This window comes from Gallinula chloropus, assembly GCF_964237585.1.
Source record: "Gallinula chloropus genome assembly, chromosome: 31".
Classification (NCBI taxonomy): Eukaryota; Metazoa; Chordata; class Aves; order Gruiformes; family Rallidae; genus Gallinula; species Gallinula chloropus.
Genome location: NC_140116.1, coordinates 454,929 through 474,208, shown reverse-complemented (window position 1 = coordinate 474,208; position 19,280 = coordinate 454,929). Strand labels below are relative to the sequence as shown.

The window sequence follows — 19,280 nt, the reverse complement described above, 5'->3', positions numbered from 1 at the left end:
GGGCGGCTCCTCTTCCACTATCCCCTTCCCCCCCCCCCGCACCCGGAATGGTCCGTTCCGGCCGCGCCCGCGCTCCGGCAGCACTCGCCGTGCCCCGGAAGAGGCGGCGGAGGCGGGAGGGGGCCGGGTCCTGGCGGCAGGAGCCGGAGGCGGAGCCCGAGTGTCCTTATCGCTGGCGCGGCCGCCGCCGGGCAGCGCGGAGCGCGGGTGGCGGGCCCGCCGGCCGGGGCGCGGGCGGCAGGCAGGCAGCGGGCGGGCAGGATGCTGCTGTTCGTGGAGGTGAGGCGCGGCGGGGCGGCGCGGGGCCGGGCCATGTGGCGGGAGGCCGCGCACGCCGCTCCGCGCCGCCGGCCGCGCCGGGGGGGAGGGGATGGGGCTGACACAGCAGATCCGCGGGTGGCGGCCGCGGGCCCGGCGGGCGGGAGGAGGAGGAGGGGGGGGGGTCGGCTCGGGGCTCTGGAAGGTTCCGCCGGTGCCGGGGCTGCCGCGCGGGGGCGGGGGGAGGCGGCGCGGTGACCTTCCGGGGGAGCCGCCGCGCCGCGGCCTGGCCTGAAGGTTACGCGCCGCGCGGGCCTCGGGGCGGTCGGGGCCGTCCCGCTCGGCGGGGGGGGGAGGGCCGGGCCCGCGGGGTCTCCCGGGGCGGGGAGGGGAGTGGGAGCGGCGGGGCGGGCCCGGCCCGGCGCCTCTCGGTAGCGCCCGGCCGCCCCGCGGGGCTGCGCGCCGGAGCTGCCGGCTGGGCCCGGGCGCGGCCCTTGCGCGGGGCTCCGCGTTGACGGAGCCCCGGCAGCGGCGGCGGGGGGGCGGCCTGTGGCTGCGCGGGGAAGCGGCTCGGCCGGCGGAGCGGCCCCGCCGCCTGCGAGCGCCGCGGGCCGGGCGCCGCGTGTCTCGGGGTGTGTGTGTGGGGGGGCCCGGCCCGGCTGGCAGCGCGCTCGGCCCGTCCCCAGGCTGGAGGTCACCCGGGGCGGGCGGGGGGGGGCGGAGCGGGCGTTCCGATGTGTCCCTCCGGGCTGCGGCCGCTGCCGGCGTTCGGTGACACCCGCCGGGCCCGGGCGGCCGCGCTGCTCCGGTAACCTCGGCTGGAAGTTGTGCCTGGAGAGCGCGGCCGGCGAGCGGCGGCCTGGGCCGGGCGGGGGGTGGCGGAGGGAAGCGGGTGGCGCTCGCGGGGTGTCGGCTGGAGCACGGCGGGACCCCCAGATATAAACCGCTGGGAGCCGCCTTCTCTCTCTTAAACTTGGTTCTGAGCTGGACGGTACCCGGGGTGCACCAGGGGGGGTGGGGGAAGCGTGAAGCGTGTCCTGAGCCGGCGGTGCCGGGCGATCGCGGTTTAGTTTTACAGCACTGGAGAGGAACGGGGGTGGTTCCAGCTCGGGAGCTGCAGCCCGGAGCTGCGAGCAGCGTCCTCACGGCAGCGCGGGGAGCGGGGCCCCTCTGGGGTGGGGGCGGCCCCTCCGGGCGCGGGGGGCAGGCTCTGGGACACGGAGCTGTGGTGTGGTGGGTGGGCTGGGGCTGCTGGGGGGAGCCGGGGCTGCCGGGACGCCAGGCAGCACGTGTGTGGGAATCCTGGGCGAGCTCTCGCTAGCCTGGTGCCTGGTCTCCTCTCTCTCTGGTAGGGCTGCAGGGTGCTTGCTGTGCTCTTTGCTCAGGAGCCATGGGTGCCGTTTAGCTCTGAGCCCCTGAAGGACAGGGTGGACTCTCTGAAGGTGCCTTTTCGCTGCCAGGACGGGGAGCTGGAGCTCCTGACCGGGTGTTCTGAACCCCTGTGCTCAGGTGCTGGAAAGCGAGTGGCATTTTGCTGTCTCGGGATCTTTGGGGCTGCCTGAACAATAAGGGACAGAACCAGGTTGTGTTAAAAGCCCTGGAGCTTTTGGGGGGGATTAGCTGACTTGCTTTAGCTGTCGGTGTTGTAGTTGAGACTGAACTGCGGTGTCCCCATGGGGTCAGTTCCCTCACACGGTGGAATTTTGTTTTCCTTCAATGCCTTTTGCCTCAGAAGGTCCTGCAGTGGTGAGGGGCTGGTGAGAGGCTCCAGGTCTCGTTCTCCGCTCGCAGCCAGGACCAGCGCTCTGTGACCAGGGGCAGTTGAGATGCTTTGGGAGTGTTGTGAAGTGTCTTTGTGAGGACTGGGATTGGTAATGGCTGGCTCTGCCAGCGCTGGGCCTTGGTTGCTTGAGTTGCTAATTAAATATATTGGTAATTTATTGGGGGGGATGGAAATCTGAGCATTTCAGGTGGGTGAAGCGCTGCCCTCATTGCTGCCAGCCATGTTTCCTAGCCAGCAAATCGAGACTGAAGCGCTGAGCACTGCTGCCCCTCTTCCTTTTTAGCAGGTGAGGGTTCCTGCTCCCCCTTAGGTGGCAAACCCCCCCCCAAACTGCCCCTGCTCAGACGGGAGCGAGGGACACCGCGAGCGCAGGTGGGGGTGGCACCGACTGACAGGGCACAACCGTGTGGGTGAAGGAGGTGCCCCCGGTTCTGGGGCCGATGGAGACAACGTGCAGCACCCAGGGGAAGAGACTCTCTGGTGACCATGGAAGTTAATGTGTGTTGTGAGACTGGCCCGGGCCGTTCGGGGTGCTGACCCGCTGTAGGTGACACCCCGTGTCCAGAGGTGTTCCGCCTGTTGCTTTCTCCCTCACGTTTGCTTCCCGGCCTGGATGAGCCTCAAAGAGGCGACAGGAACTACACTGGCACGTGTCTGTGTGCCTGGGTTTCCCTACCTGTTGTGTCCCCAGCCAGCACAGGCTTCTCATTGCCAACTGCCCCTGGTTCGCTGCCCTTCAGGGTTGGGCTTTTCTCCCTCGGCTTCCATTTCCACTTCTGGAAGATGTTTCCATTCTCACTTCACAAGTTTACTCAATTCTCTTCTAGATTTCTCTCTTGGATCCCTTTTAGCCAGCCAGTCTGCTCTGGGAAACCTGTGGTAAGCCCAGGGTTATGATTTTGGTTACAGGGTCATTTAAATTGATATAAATTAATACAGAAACAGAAGGCTCTGAAGGAAACACAGAGTCCTTTATTCTCCTTGGCTCAGTTGTGCCCGTTAAATGCGATTTAGACTGTTACAATAATAAAAATACTCTTTGCCGTCGAGGCAGATGCTTCAGTAGTCAGTTTTGGGGAGAATCTTTGATCCACGTTTGCCAGAAGAACGGCAGAGCAGGGAGGAGGGGTGCTGGGGAGGACGGCTTCGTCAGCGCGCGGGCAGCAGCGAGTGCTCCCAACCTTTGTAACTCTGTAAAGCTTTAACCTCGTCAGGAAAGTTCCCGATAGCGGCGGGGAGGATTGTTCTGCAGCCAATCAGAGGGGCTGGGGATTTGTTAGCCTCAGTTAAATAAGCAGGAATTGGTATTTTGGCCTCCTGCTCAGAGGAGCCGCTTGCCGGGGCGGCGCGGGGCTGCCCCTGGAGCAGCCGGCTGGGCTTGCAGAAGCCTCGTGTAAATCAGGGACTTTCTGTCCTCCTGGGTCGGGACAGTCTCGCTGCTGAGCTGCGTGACACCAGGGCTGGGTGCTGTGGAGCTGCAGTACCTGTCATCAGGTGTTCCTCGCGCACAGGGGAAGCAGCCCAGCTCCGTGTCAGGTGTGTTTCAGCCCTCGTGTTCCTGGGGCCACTCGGCCCTTCTCAGCCCCCATCGCTTTGGTTCCTTAGCGCCTTCCGCTCGGGCCTGTGGCTTGGGAGCTTCCATGTTACCACGTGTCCCTCCTGGCACTGGCAGTGAGTAACATCAGCTGCCATGCCCAGAGCTGCTCCTTGCTTCTGATCTCCAGAAGCACAGCAATCTCTAGAAAGTGTTTCAGTTTCACTTTATCCTGCTCATTCCTTAGAGTCCCCTCCACGTGAGCCAGGTGCTGACCTCAGCCAGGGCAGGCAGGGTTTATTCTTATGAAGTAATAATAATCATAAACTCCTGGGTACATTTTTTCCCTTGATGAAAAGGGAATTCAAGGCAGTGGGAGCTGCAGGCTTGAGTCCTTGAGCAGGCTGACAGCTCTGCTGTGGCACAGGGTGACCGGCAGCTCAGCACAGTTCAGTTGTGAACTGTCCCATCCACGGTGGCAGCGACAGCACGTGGGGGCAGCGGGTCCCCATGTCTCTCCTCAGGATGTTCTGCTGGAGAGCAGCTACTCTGGAAACTGGGAAGGGAAATGTTGGTGTGTCCTTTCACCCTGAACTGTTCCTGGTTCTTTTTTCTTACTTTCTGCTGCTGAGATAACCCTTGCTGTGTGGATGGAATCGCTGTGCCTGGGGCACTGTGAATCCCGAGCTGGGCCTTGCAGAAACCATGAGCTCTGTTCTCCCTTCTCTCTTCACTGTCTGGAATTCCTTCAGCACGTGGAGCCTTTTTTGTTCCTGAATTTAGGCTTGTCCTTGCAGCGAATGGCTTTGAAACTAGGTGTGACCTTGGCACAGGAATTATCTCTAAAGCTGTTGCCACTGCTTCCTTATCCTTTTGCTGTGTGTTTGCAGCAAGCCACTCCTTCGCTTCAGAACCCAGGAGGCTGGCCCCTGACAGAGCAAACTTCCTTATTTGTGAGATACGAGCTGGATTAATGGCTCTGGCCTTCTAAATTCAGGCCAGGGGTGTGTGGACTGTTCAGTGTCTGAAGGAACCTGCCGGGGGGAAGCGGTGTCTGTTGCTTGTAGGGTGTCAGGGAGGCTTGGGAGAGGTTTTGCTGAAGCCTGGTTTGCTGCTGGGTGTGGAAGGAGTTAGTTGTGTCACACTGGAGTGGAAGCCCTTGTTCTGTGTGCTGGGTTGGTGACCCCTTCCCAACGTGCCTCAGACCCCTGAGCAGCCCTGGGAAAGGGGCCTGGGAGGGCGCTGCCAGCACGTCTTTGGTGCCAGGCTCCAGGCTGGGTCCAGCAGCTTTACTCTGTCTCCTCCTTTGCCCTCTCAGTCTGGTTACGGCCCTTGCTGCCCAGTCTCAAAGCGAGATGATCCCCTTCTTCCCCCCCTCCCCGCTCCCAGCAGGCTGCCATGGTGTGTGTGTTTGTCTCAGCACTTCATCTCCTTGGTTGCAGGTGTAAGGAGGTCGTTAGCGTACCTTGCTGTGGGTAAGGGGTAGGGCAGCGCGTGGGGCGCTCGGGTAGCACGCAGGTAAGTTCACCAGGGATCCTGGTCTAGCACAGCGGTTGCTTGGTTAGTATAGATGTCTCTAATTGGGCAAGTCGTTAGTTTCTTCTCCTTGAAATGTGTTTTTTTACCTTCCTTTCTAGGAAGGGGTCTGGAGGAGGGAAAATTTCCCTTTCTGGTGAAAGGGGACTGGAGCATTATGACAGTCAAGTCTTTAAAAGCTTGTGAGTTACCAGAGTCCTTGACGGCTAGCCGCTTCCTCTGCTGATGTTGTCGGATGTCAATAAAGAGAGGTTGAAGGCAACACTTCTCATGGAGGTAGAAATGAAATACTTGGCAAATACCAGGGGGTTTCCTGTTTTGATTACTGAACAATCACATAGATGCTTAATAGCTGGGTAGACACTCGAGATACGGAACTCTAGAAAATCACTAAATTCACCTGTATTGTCTGGCTTGACTCCTCAGGTACCTCTGGATGATCTCTCCTAATAAACCTGTTGTGGTCTCTTCAGCAGGTGACATCGAAAGGCGCTGGCTTGAACCCTAACGCAAAGGTGTGGCAAGAAGTACCCCAGGGGAGTGGTGAGGCCGTGCCGCCCACAAATGGCACAGAGCACTCGTGGCAAGAGACAGCGGCTGCGCAGGGGACTCAGGCTGAGGGTGAGCTCGTTAGGCACTGCCTGGGGGTCCTCCCCTGCTCAGGGCGCTCTCAGAGAGCTCAGCAGTGAGGAGCAGCCTCCTGCGCCTGTCTGGAGGATGCTGATGGAGCAACAAGTATGATGTGAATGTGGGAAAGCAGCAGCAACTTCTAGAGTCCAGTGAGCTTTGGGTTAGGGATTCGGGGTGTCCTGAGCTGAGCTAGGACGATGTCTCAGCAGAGGACAGGATCCAAGGGGCCCGGTGATGATAAAGTAACGCGCTAAGAGGGAAACAAGGCACTAAATGTGTAGAGATGGGTTCAGGACTTGTTCACCATTGCTGCACTTTAGTGTACGCTCGACCCTGTGAACGGGAAGGTGAGATCTGAGGGCCACCTACGATCCTGGCAGGTAGATCTCTGAGGCGCTGCCGAGAGCAGCGGTGCCTGTACTGGAGTAGGAGTTACAAAGCATCTGTGATTAGCTCCTTTTGGTTTTGTCTGTGTTCCATTTCTCCCACTTTCCATCTTACTGTGTGGTCAGTCCTGTCACCCAGAACTAAGTATTCAAAAGATAACGTCTGATTTGGCTCAGGGTCAACGTGGAGCCACTTGTGTAGCTGAGGTCACTCAAAATACAGCGGAGGCCTGTCAAGCAGGAGCTTCCCTGCTGTCCAAGAGAAGGAGCCTCTGAGACTCTGAGAAATGGACTTGAATGTAGAGGCTTTCAGTTACAGCATTCTTGAGTCTTTGTTGTGCTGCTGGCAGCCAGGGTTTTCCAGGGTTCTGATCAGTAGGTGTTCTGCTGACGAGGTGTTCTTTGGCCAGGTAACGTAGAGCTTCCGGAGGACGGCTGCAAGCAGTATGAAGTGATGTATCCCCCGCCTTGTGAAGCCCCAAGGAATGGCACAGGAGTTGAGGAGGCGGCTGCAAATGGGATTGTCCTAGCAAGTGAAGATCTGGGATACCAAATCTATGAGGTGTCTGGTGAGTGTTCAGGTTCACATCCCTGTCCCCCTCTGAGGGCTGCTGGAGGTGGGTGACTGGTGTGGCCTGGTGGTCTCCAGGCGTGTGTCAGCGTGTCCTCTAGGCAGTGACACCGTCGTTGCACGATGAACTGTCTGACCGTGACACTGAGAGCTGATGGTGACTCTGGTAACTTTTAGGTGACGGCAGCTCCGCGGTCTCCAGCGAGGACATTAGAGAATGCTTGAAGAAACAGCTCGAGTTCTGCTTCTCACGGTACAGTCCAGCTCACTCAACTTGCTGTAAAGCTTTTACTAGAATCCTTAGAAATCCATCACTCTCTCTCTGGCTTGGTGAGTGCTGTCACCCTCATCAAACCTGTTACCTGTGAGAGAGTCGGTTGGTTGCCATGTGAAACAAGATTTGCTACGTGCTGTAGAAACCCCGTGGTAACTTTTCAGCTGGTTTCAGTCCTGTCCACACGTATCCATGAGGATTGAGTGTGACTTCTGTGCTTCGCAGCTGTAAGATGCTGAGATAATTCAGCTGTGTGTTGCCAGCTGGGTCTCTCTGGCAAGGTCCTTTTGCAGACTAACACACAGAGCGCTGAAACGTTCATTAAGGTTTTTAATTGTCTTGCACTGCTTGGTGTTGATCTGCTAGGATTTTTTTTTCCATGAGAGGAAAAATCTGAGTGTGTTCTGGCTGGAGTTAGTTGTGAGTAGTTCTGGTGAATATTTAACCTTGTGTTTATCCTGTTGTTCTGAGGCTTCTGTGAGGAAAGTTCCGAATATTTATAAAATAGTGAATTTGTGTCTTTTTAGTGAGAATCTTTCAAAGGATCTCTACTTGATGTCTCAAATGGACAGCGATCAGTTTGTTCCCATCTGGACAATTGCCAACATGGAAGGTATTAAGAAGCTGACAACCGACATGGACCTTATTCTTGAAGTTTTGAGATGTAAGTCTGGGGAGTTTGGTGTCTGTATCAGGAGAAGGGAGAATCCTTCCTTGGTTTAGAGAAACCTGTTGGTCTCTTAGCTGATCACGGTGTGGTGTTCTGGTAAATGGTGACAGGACCTTGTTCTGCAGATGTTTGAACAAGTGCCTGTTCCAGACCCTGCATTCTGGGTGTGCTTTGTAATTACCTCCCAGTCGAGCAGACTGGAGCTGGGGAAACAGCCCTTTGCCCTCAGTTCCACAGCTCTGGTTTCCTGCGCTGTCTGTCACGGTTCTTTGGTACAAGCTGGAGCCCAGTGCTGCTCTGAGGTTTTGCTGTGCACAATGTCTGGTGTAAACCCAACTTTTCTGTTCTAATTTCAGCTTCTCCTATGGTACAAGTGGATGAGAGAGGGGAGAAAGTAAGACCAAACCATAAACGCTGCATTATCATCCTCCGTGAGATCCCCGAAACAACACCTATAGAGGTAAGGAAACAGCAAAGAGAAATGAAAGCCTGGTGTTGCTTTGAAAGGTCAACTGGCATTTAATTGGGTTAAACACAGATATTTTCCTTGTAAATAGAATTTTTTCTGCCTGGATGTGTTGGCAAAAAAGCCAAAGAGAAAAAAAAAAAAAGTCATCCTTGTTGTCCTTACCTTAATAGTAATATATTAAAACACTTCAAAGTAAACTTTTCCCCACCAGAACTCGAGTTAACCAGGCTTTTCTGGAAGGCAGCTTGAATTGGTGTCTCTTCAGACCCAAAAATACCATCGGCTCAGGGCACAGCTTGGAATCCAGGCTGGGTTTTTGTCGCAGGGGTAACTTCAAGTGAAGTCAGACGGTTGTTTTGGCAGCAAGAAATGTTACTGAACATTCCCCATTCATTGTGACCCGGTGTGAGCTGAGCTCATTATGCTCAGAGAAGGGAGGATAATAAAATTCCAGCTGATATTTGGCGAACAGAATGATTTAGTTCTTTGTTATTTTGAAGTTGTAACACAGGGTGTTTGTCTACTTGCATTTTTAATTAGCTCTCTGAATGCCAGTGCTGAGCAGCTGCTTTGCCCTCTTCAAAATCTGATTATTGCAAAGCTGTCAGGTTGCCTCGATTGAGAAATAGTTCTTGGAATCATTCTTGTCTAAGTGACTCTTCTGATCTGCAGCCATGTTTTTTCTGTCTCTCCATCACCAGTTGTGTACTTACTGTGATATTTTTTTGTGACAAGATGGGCCTGCTGCTGTTTATGTGGGGAGCTCAGTAGGCTGGGCTGGTATTTTTGGGTCGAGAAACAGGTAATTTGGTGTCTGACAGACCCATCGAGGGAATAAAAGAACATCCCTGATGGAGGGAAAGTCGCAGCTGAGGAGCCACAGTGTGAACTCTGTTTGGTTTACAGCTTGGAGCTGTAAGAGCCACCTAACTGCTGGTTCTTCTCTCCCCCAGGAGGTTAAGGCACTGTTTAAAAATGAGAACTGCCCCAAGGTGATAAGCTGTGAGTTTGCTCACAACAACAACTGGTACGTTACATTCCAGTCGGATACGGATGCGCAACAGGTAAGGCTGCCTCCTGTCAAGGACATCCCCACTCCCTTACCACTGTTACTAATGCTCAAGGGAATCGCATGTGTGCTTCCTGTAGCCATGGGCATGTTCTGATTGGTTATTTTAAGGGATTATTGGCAAGTTCTAGTTAATAGAGAAGAAACTTGGGAGGTGTTAGGGTGTTCGTTCCCTTGTCTGCCTCTCCCCTCAGTGCTCTCTGCCCACAGCTGGCACCCAGTGTCCTGACTTTGAAGTGACGATGAGTTTAGCTGAGGGAAGGGAAGCACATGATGTTAAATCACACAGTACCCCTTGAGAAGTACCCCTTATCCAGACATGTGAATGTTGGGGTTTTTTTGTGTATCTGCAGGCGTTTAAATACTTAAGGGAAGAAGTGAAAACCTTTCAGGGCAAGCCAGTAATGGTAAGTCTGCCTTCGATGGGGTTTCTGCTCGAATTGAGTCCCCTCTTGGTTCTGTCTGAAGGATGGTGTGTGTTCCTGGGGGTGGGATCTGAGGAGTTAGTGATGGGCTGGTTCCTGACACTTGCTCTGTGAGCTGCTAACCTGAATGAGGCCACGGGCAGCTGGTTATTCGCAGCGCTGCGTCCCGTGAGGTGTGGAACACATTCCTGTTTCGTCTTCCCTGCTTTCCCCAGAATCTGGGGCTGCAGAGCTCAGGAGAGGGACTCTTGCCATGCTGAGTCTCTAGCTGGAGTAGCTGCTCTGCGAATAAGGCTGAGGCGAGTTGTTTGTACTGTGAGAGGAGCTGTCGGAGTGGGAGCCTGGACAGTGGCTGCTGTGGGAAGTGGTGTTTTTCTCAGCCCTGACAGATCCTCCAGCGCAGCAGCGTGTGTCCCCTTCCCTGCAGTGTGCTGTGAGAACAGCATGCACATTGATTTCTATCCAGAGTGCTTTATTTGCAGTCAACCCCCTTGCTCTTCACCTCCCTTCTGTTAAAACTGCAGCAGGCAAGAAAGGTTTGGTGCTGTGCTGCTCCTGTCCCGACTAACGCCCGGGGTGTGCTCTGGTGTCTTGCAGGCCAGGATAAAAGCCATCAACACCTTTTTTGCTAAGAATGGTTACCGGGTAGTGGATTCCAGTGTCTACACTCAGCCAGTTCAAACACAAGCACAGTTTGCCTCACCACTGTTCATGCAGCCTGTATATAGTCCTCAGCAGTACTCTATTTACAGCATTGTGCCTCAGACGTGGTCTCCAAATCCTGCACCTTACTTTGAAACGCCACTGGTAAGTACCAGCTGAAGACAATGAGAGCAATTAGCCCTGAAACATCAGGAGAAGTTTGGATAGGAGATCAGGAGGGTTAGTGGGCTTCTCAGCACGGGTTTCCTAGCCGGATTGCTCTGGTTTATAACACTCAAGGACCTGGTAAAGGGAGGCTGTTGGAGAGGCTGCGGGTCCTGGCACTGGCTGCCCTGGGGTTTTAGGAGTAAGTTTGCAACACAGGAGTTCAAGGTAGCCCAGCACAGAGTACAGACAGCCTGGATGAAGAATTGCTGAAGTTGATCTCATACAGCTGCAGATGTTTTGCCTTCAGCTGAGGCTGTGGTGTGTGTTGCAGGCCCCCTTTCCCAACGGTGGATTCGTGAATGGCTTTAATACCCCCGGATCGTACAAAACCAACGCTGCTGCTCTCAGTATAGGTCGCCCATTCCATAGAAATCGGTGAGTGGCTCTGTGGGCTGTTTGTTCTCTGCTGTATTGAGATCCCAGAGTGTCCCTTGTGCCTGTAAAATGCAGCCCCTTCCGATGGGACGAGGCTACGTGTTCTGTTCAGCGTGTGTGTTTGGCTCTTTCAACTTCATTCATAAAATAAAATCAAGGTGGCAGCTTCAGATCCTAAAATACTGGATGTATGTGCTGGAGAGAGCAAAGGTAACTCCTTGAAAAGCCTCAGAGGCGTTCCTGCAGGCAAATAATAACTTCCTCTTAAGGTAATACTTCTAATTACGTTTGTTATACACAGATTACAAACTCCTGCAGCACAAATGTCAGCTGCTCCTGTTGTCAGTCGTGTAGGGAGCCGTTGGGTTTCTGCAGCTGAGAGCTGCCTGTCCTGGGTGCTGTGCACCAAACTGCTCGATGCTGAGTCTCTTACTGTCATTTATTTGCTCTGTCCCCATCTTTCCTGATAACCGCAAGGGCTCGCTTCAGATATAAACACTGGGGAGGAGGAAATGGCTTTGTATGTGCTGGAGCAGCACTCTGTAAATGCAGTGGAGTAGTAATCTGTTTGTGGGGGTGGAAGGTGTTTTGTTTGCAGGCTCTTGGGCTGTGCAGGGCTGGGAGCAGGGGAATGGATTTTTATCCTGGTGGAGGAATTGGTTGGCAACTGCCGGTCCCATAAGTGGTTCTGTGATGCAGGGAAGGTTTGTGGCTGGTGGCAGGAGGAGAACTTCAGGGTTTGGTCTGTGGTGACTCAGCAGAGCCTTAATACAGGCACTGAAACCCGTGGCACGGCTTGGAAATGGGGCAGCTTGTTCAGTTCCAGCTGCTCAGCTCCCAGCGAAGATCTTGATAAAAAGGGGGGTGTTTTTTACCTTTAATGGTGCCCAAACTCCAACCCTGTCAAACTCAGGAACAGGAACTGTACGTACCCAGAGAACCCATCTTGGGATGCCCCTGTGTCTGTGGGAGCTGTTGGGCCTCATCTGGTCGCGCTGAGATGTGATCTGTGGATGTGGAGTCGCTGCTTTGGGGCCGAGCCTGAGCGGGTTCTGCTGGGCTCTCTCCTCTTCCCTGCCACTCGTCACACACCCTCTGTGCCACTGGCAGCTCTGCTTTGGCAGTATTGACTCTCCCTGCTCTGGCCCCAGGCGTTAGTGCCGCTGCAGCGGGGCTCCTTGGCCTCCAGAGGTACCAGTTTGGCCCAGTGATGATCCAGTATCGCGCTAAGAGAGAACAGGTCCAACAGTCGCCTGTCTGGGCAGCCTGCTCTTCATGCTTTTCCTTCTTCCTGCTCTCTCACATCACCTCTTCTTCTCTCTGCCTTTTTTGTTTCCCCTCCTTTGTTTTTCCTTCCTCTTCCTTATCTTGCCTTGTCTCTCCTGCTTTGCTCTCCTGCCCAGACAAGATTGTGGCCTTCTCCATGACGGGTAAGATTATGAGATCTGAGGGCTGAACAATGACTTGAGAATCCTCCTTTTTAAGAACAAATTGAACAAAATGGCAGGATTTAGTGTGCTCACTCCCCCACCCCACCCTGATCTCTGCTGATGGGAAACTTAGCCTCAACTGGGGCCTTAACTGGTTCCTAATGCCTCTTGAAGCTGTGAAGTATGAATTAATCTTTGTTTAGCTTATTGTCTCTTGAACAGCAGAGGAGCTCCTTCAGAGAGGTTCATCCAGCTGTGGCTTTTGGGTTTGTGTCCTGGCTCATTAAACATGATTTGTTTTGCCATGCAGGCAGTTAACAGTTAAGTATTGGATTTTTCTCTGTAGCCAAACATTTGTTTAAGCCCTGTGGTGTTTATTTTGCCCTAATTTGTTGCAACATCCTTGTGGGAAAGGAAGGTTGAGTCTGTGCAGCAGAGGATCCTCAGTGCGTATTTTTCTCCCCAGCCCTCTAAAAGGTAACTTAGAATGTCTGTGGTGACACAGAGGGATTTGCCTGCTCAGAATTGGGCTGTTGAGAGGTGATTTTTTTGTTCTGCTTGCTGGTTACATGGGAAACTCGGAGCTGTTAATTGCCAGGTGCTGGAGGAGCCCACCAGGGGAGCTGGGTTTTGTAACACCCCGGACAGAGGCCGTGCAGAGGGAGGAACCTGCAGCTCCAACAGCCCTTCCTGCTGCTCTGATGTAGCACTGGGAATCTCCCATTTTGCTGCCTTTTTACCTCCCAACTTAAATTCTCTGGCCAAGTGGGAGAGACTATTGGTGGAAGCTGGAAGGAAACTGCTGCTTGGTCAGGCAGCCTGGGGTCTGTGTGACTACAATGTGCCTGTTCCCATGTGCTTAGCGTGGAGAAACCGAAAGCTGGGTGATTTGTGGGCTCTTGAGAGAAAGGACCCTTTCCAGGCCACAGGCTGCTCCTTGGCTACTCTGTAAGGGGTCGTGTAGTTGAGGTAACTTCTCCTCCTGGCAGGAATCGTACTGACTGGCTGCAGGAGGATTCCTTCTGACTGTGTGGAATGTTATCCTGAGAATATTTAGAACTAACAAGCATGCAAAAAGTCCTCCTTCTGCCCTTAAATTCAGAGATGTGGGGGGTTGCCCAGAGAGGAAAGAGATGTAAGCTAGTTGAAGGTCCTTGCCTCCCCTCCTGAAATGGGTTGGTGGGGTGTGGAAAGGACACGCGAGGTCCTGGGGGGTTCTGTGCTTAAACCTGCAGAGCCAGGGCGGGTGCACAGCCGCCCCTCTGGAGGACGTGCAGCTTTAATGCTGGGTCCTCAATAACCCTAAAGTGTCTGGTGGTGGGAGCTGCAGAGCTGCTGTGGTGGGAACAGAGAGAATCAGGATCCTGCCTTTCCATGCTCCTGGGCAGGTGGGCTCTCTGCTCCGCTCACCCTCTCTCCCCTGTTCTCCGCAGCCTGCTCAGTTGTCACCACTCCTGGCTGCTTGTTTCAGTTCAGGTTGTTTGTTTGTGGCCCCTGAGTTCGTTCCTCAGGCTGGGCCTGGTTCTCCAGATCACGTTCCAACGCCCCGTGCCTGCGCAGCAGGCCCAGAGAAGGAAGAATACCTCTTTGGGTTCTCCTGGCTCTTCTACCACCTTAGGTTTTGGGAGGGGGTTTCCTCCCACTTTGCTACCTGCTGGGCAGTGATCTCCATGTCTTCTTCCAATGGCAACACTTGACAGGAGGGGGGAGGTTGTGAGGATGCTGTAGCAAGGGAACAGGCGGAGGTAAGGAAGGGCAGTTTCTCTTGTTCTTGACAAGCGTACGTGGGAAATGACTTCCCTGGAGTGCCTGTACTTACTGACTCCTCTGTCAGCTGCAAAGTAACTGTACTTGGTGGTGGGTTTTGTGTGTTGCTCTTTCACTCTGGAGGTCACAGCTGCTGCTCTGTGCCCGCAGTGTGAAGCCCCACTTCCGATCCTCCACCAGCGCGGAACACGCTGCGGAGGGGCCGTCGGCCGTCGGTACCGTGCCCATGGGGGACGGGCCTCTCAACAGAACCAGCTCGAGGAATTTTGTTCTGGAGCGACACAGCAGTCCCTTGTCTGGGCACCAAGACCAAGGTTACTCCCAGAAGGATTCTCCCACCGCACAGATGGAGCAGAACGGAGATTACGGCGTTGGCCGGGGCAGGTGAAGAGCCGGGGGGCTTCCTGCAGTTGGGTCACAGTGCTGGGCGACTCCTCTGTTCATTCAGGGTTCAGACATCTGGAACTAAGTGACTGAGACAGATCTAGGAGAACAATGACTGAAGTTTGTTACTATAAAACTCCAGGATATTATTGTGCAATAATTTCACCCTGTGTGTTCAGGTACAGAGCTCTGGGGTACGTCCTCCATGGGGAGGGAAAAGAGAAACTCTTCCCATATTGGCTTTGTCCCAAGACTGTGAGAGCTTTGAGCCCTCCTGAACACGGAGAACATCCCAGAAGTGTATCTTGAGCAGCATCAGTAGGCTGCTGTAAATCCCCTGCCACAGGCCCCCCTTTGTGCAGATGAGTGTGCCCTTCAGCTGGATGAATGCACTTCCACTGACTCTGGGGCTTTTGCCTTTCCAGGAGGAACGTTTTCAGAGGCCGGAGGAGACGGGAAGACGACCGGGTTTCGGTAAGTTCCACTTCCCTTCGTGCCAGGAGCGGCACAAAGTGCCACACGTTGGCTCAGGACAAACAACCGCGGAAGGAACGACACCGTGACCCTTAAATTCCCAGTTGAGGGTGTGGGTGTTCAGTGTTCCTGGAGAAACCCTGACACGCTCGATGCTTCTAGTGTGATGGCTCCGTTACTATTAACCTGTGCTTTCCATCCCCAGAGACCTCAGCCTTCAGCAGAAACAAAGACTCAGACACCAAAGTTTGACTTGCTGGCATCAAACTTCCCACCTTTGCCTGGCAGCACAGTGAAAATACCAGGAGAGCCCGTGCTGGAGAGCAGGATGTCTGATGTGGTGAAAGGAGTCTGCAAGGAAAAGGTACCAGCTCCTGCCTCTGGCCTGTGCTGCAGGTGGGGTCTCAGCAGAGCAGAGGGGCAGAACCCCCCTCAGCCTGCCAGCCACGCTCCTCCTGACGCAGCCCAGGGCATGGTCGGCCTTCTGGGCTGTGAGCACCCGAGTCCTCTCTGCAGGGCTGCTCCCCAGCACCTCACCCCAGACCAGCACCCGAGTCCTCTCTGCAGGGCTGCTCCCCAGCACCTCACCCCAGACCAGCACCCGAGTCCTCTCTGCAGGGCTGCTCCCCAGCACCTCACCCCAGACCAGCACCCAAGTCCTCTCTGCAGGGCTGCTCCCCAGCACCTCACCCCCAGCTGGGGTAGGTCACAGGATTGTCCCAGCCCAGGTGCTCTGTGGTTTGACCATACAAAGCCTGATTGTGTTTACGATGCTCCAGAAGAAGCAGAACTCCTATAATTGGGGCTCGAGCAGCCTGTGGGAATATCCCAGGGGGTGGTGTCAGCGCAGCTACGATCTGTCTGGGTTTTCCAACCTGCTCTCTCTGTCCAGGAAAGCAAAGAGCTGCCCAGCTGCCCGGCACCCGCTCAGGAAGAGCAGATGCACAGCCCTGCCCAGCAGCCTGTGACAAGTGTGAGCTCCCCGAGTCAGACCGAAGCCGTGGCGTTAAGGTACTCAGGAGTGTTCACACACACACGTGCTCAGTAAAGGCTCTGCCTCGTGTCCAGCGAGGTGGGAATGACACCTGGCCTTGTCTGTCTGTGCTGAGCAGCTTCTCCAGAGGCTGGAGATAACTCGTGGTGGTACCAGCGGTTCCACCTGCTCTGCAACACCCACAGTTGGGACTCAAAAGAAAGAAAATAGCTTCCCAGGTGGAGTTCCTGTGTGAGGAGGCTTTAACCTGAGGTTGTTCTTCATTTCACAGCGTGGTTCAGCCAGACAGCAAGCCAGAAGAAGCGTCTGCTCAGAAGGAAGTTACAGTCCACAGTTCCCCACCGGTGTCTGTGTCTCCTGTCAGCGCTGCCAAGCCGCCAAGGACAAATCCCACTTCACCTTCTGCTGGTGTGAGCACAGCTCCTGCGTCGCTGCTGCAGGTGAGGCCCAGCACGGGGAGCGAGGGGGGACGCAGGGGCTTCCTCCTGGACGTGCCGCTGCGGCGCTCGGCCCTTCCCGGGGCAGCTGCTGTGGTGTCAGCGCTGGCTGTGCGGGGTCTCGCTGTTGGTTGTGACGCCGGGCCTGGGATAGTCTGGAAGAGCGTTGGGTGGTCTGGGGTGTAAACCTGGCTCTTCTCCCTTGGTCCCGAAGGAGCCGCGCAAGCTGAGCTACGCTGAAGTTTGCCAGAAGCCCCCGAAGGAGCCTCCTCCCGTCCCCGTTCAGCCTCTTCGGGAGCATCGCACCAACATAGTTCCCCCTGCCAAACCCGAGGAGAACGGGGCGCCGGAGAAGGCGCCGGAGAAGCCTCACGACAAGGGAGAAGGGCGAATGAAGGATTATTCCGGGTTCCGAGGCAACGGGCCTCCCAGGGGAGCTGCTGGGAAAATCAGGGAACAGAGGCGCCAGTTTGGACGCAGATCATCGCCTCAGGGAGCACCTCGGCGCATCGGCAAGGAGCAGTACGTGCCGCCCCGGTCACCAAAGTAACACTTGTCCAGCCAACTATTCTCTATTTAATTTGAGCTGTGGACTAATGAGCAGCGAAGGAGACTGTGAGAGAGAAGAGTTCATGAAGGGGAATACGGAACTGGAGCGTGGCTCGTGGAGAAGTTGTGGAGGGTCCCAAAATTCATCTCTAAAAGTGATTTCACACAAATGCTGGAGGATTCCAATCAATATAAATATAGAGATTATAATTTTTGTATTTTTGTTTTTAATTTGCAGAGGGTTTCCTGCCTGGAATCAGTTTTGGGGTTGTGAAAGTAGCGTTTTGACAAAGTGAAAGGCTGTGAATCGACGAATCGAACCTCCCTTGGTGCAGGAGGAAAAGGAGAAGAGAAATATTATTTTTGGAAAAAAACCAACCAACGAGCATTTCTGTAAAATTAGAACTTTTTTTAACCTATTTAACATTTGGCTTGTCGGATGATGATGATGATGATGATGATGTGTCTGCCATCGATGGCCTTGCGCTGCAGCCGAGGCGCTTGGCCGGTGTGTGAGTGGGGTGAGTGCAGCCAGATACTGTTGTCGTGACTTAGTCACTGATGATAAAAACTGAATGTACTACTGTAGTAAACTTTGTGTTTCCAGCTTGAAGTAGAGTCTCTTGACCTGACTAACGATCCGTGCAGCGAGCTTTTTAAACTAGGAGCTCCTCAGCATGCTGGGCTGTAGGTCAGAGCACGCGGACGGCGAGAGCTTGTCTCCAGGCGCGGCTGGAAGGAGGCGAAGGGAACACGTCAGGATTTCTTTGATTTGCCCTTTTTCTCGCCTCCTTTGGAGGGCAGCTCTGTAGGTTGGGTTTTGTTGTGTGTTGTTTCTGGGATTTATTTTTTTCCTTTCTTTCCTTGCTTGTTGCTTTCTCCAATCTCTCCATTACAGCCCTGGGTGCGTTGATCTCGGTGTGCTTTCCGGCGGCAGCCCTGGTGAGGATTGATGGGTGGCCACATGGTGCTTGATGTTAGCTTCCCAAGTAAAGACAGCCTGGAATTCCCATTGTGGATGTGGAATTCTGCCTGGCTGGTGGGAGCTCTGGGCGTTAGGCTGGTGTCTCTGAACTGGCTGGCGAATCCGAGGCCTGGCTGGGCTTTCCCTGTGCTCACCTGGCTCTGGATCCTGCAGCAGGGTGTGGATGTGAGATGGGGCTTCATCCCCTGGGGACTCGCTGGCTGCAGCTGATGTCTGACTTGAGCTGCGCAGGGCAGCACTGAAGGCGAGGAGTAACCAGAGCCCCTCGCGCTCTGCTGGAGAGGCAGCAGCTCCCCGAGCTGCGGGAGCTGCACCCTGGCTGCCCCAGCGCCGCGGCGGAGCGGTTCAGCTGACACTGGGCCGGTTGGGTGCGTTCCGCTGCCAGACCCAGCACGCCAGGCGCAGCGTCCCGTGTGAGGGGCCGGGGAGAGGCCGCGTCCGGCGCTGGGCGTTCGCACCTCCCTTTGGTGTTTGTTTCTCTTCCTTTCTGTTCTTCTTTTTAGCCAGTAGCAAGTGTACAAATCTGAAGTCGTAAGTTGTGAACACTGGAAAACTCAATTGTGATATATACCATAAACATCTTAGTAACATATGCTAGTGTTGCCATTAGAATGAATGTAAGTGGCAGTTAAAATAACTGTGAAAACCTTTCATCCTCTGATTTCTCAGCCAGATAACCCGTGGCGACTCGGTAGGCATCCTCTTATCGACTGCTTCGAGAACACTCATATCTATTTTTATAAATATATATATAAAGCCAGAGTTGTCATTTCTCTAACTTATTATCCAGCTTGGCGATTGCTTTGGTTTGATTCATAACACGATATAATGTATTTATGCAGCTAACTGTTCATTTCTACGCATGTTCTATATATACATAAATATATATATATATAAAAAAAAAGAAAAACCAAAACCAAACCAAAATCATTATTCACTTTTGAACTACCTGTGCTGGGTTGGGGAGGCTGTGGGGTTTTTTTAATTTAGTAGAGGAATTGTCGCTCACACCCAGAGTTTAGAGGTGCTTATGGAACCTTCTCTGTTTCTTTGGGTAACGCCACAGCTGTTGGAGGGCTGGAGAAGTTGCAAACAGTGTTCAGGGGCTGAAATGTGATGAGTTCCAAGGTGATTTTGAATCATTTCAAAGGCGATTGACAGAATGACTGCAGTCAGGCTGGAAAAGAACCCCCGTATCTGTGTGATGGTCACGGGCATTGAGGGGGGACGGGCGCTGCTGAGTTGAGGAAGTGTCAGGATGGCGGCAGCGGTTGGGGGAGGGTTGTTTGGGACGGGCAGGTGCTGGTCTCACCCCCGTGCTGAAGGCAGAGTGCTGCTTCTGGTCACACAGGCGCCCGCTGCTGCGGTGTGTGGGGTAACAACCTCGTAGCTGAAGCTGCCTGAACTGTG

General features: G+C 54.4%; 1 protein-coding gene across 2 annotated transcripts; it reads left to right on the top strand.

Annotated features, from left to right (window-relative positions):
• The first annotated feature begins 160 nt into the window (after nucleotides 1–160).
• LARP4 (La ribonucleoprotein 4) lies at nucleotides 161–17,498 on the top strand. 2 transcript variants are annotated; one of them, XM_084277299.1, is made up of 16 exons: nucleotides 161–279; nucleotides 5,585–5,732; nucleotides 6,538–6,696; nucleotides 6,876–6,951; nucleotides 7,500–7,636; nucleotides 7,999–8,102; nucleotides 9,065–9,175; nucleotides 9,534–9,587; nucleotides 10,203–10,412; nucleotides 10,747–10,850; nucleotides 14,198–14,431; nucleotides 14,857–14,905; nucleotides 15,111–15,269; nucleotides 15,798–15,916; nucleotides 16,171–16,339; nucleotides 16,551–17,498. In XM_084277299.1, exons 1-16 carry the CDS (start codon nucleotides 262–264, stop codon nucleotides 16,884–16,886), a joined length of 2,187 nt encoding a protein of 728 aa, XP_084133425.1. In that variant the 5' UTR covers nucleotides 161–261; the 3' UTR covers nucleotides 16,887–17,498. The 2 variants fall into 2 exon arrangements, with proteins under 2 accessions (XP_084133425.1, XP_084133424.1); XM_084277298.1 differs by lacking the exon at nucleotides 161–279 and adding an exon at nucleotides 5,276–5,387.
• The last annotated feature ends 1,782 nt before the right edge of the window (nucleotides 17,499–19,280 follow it).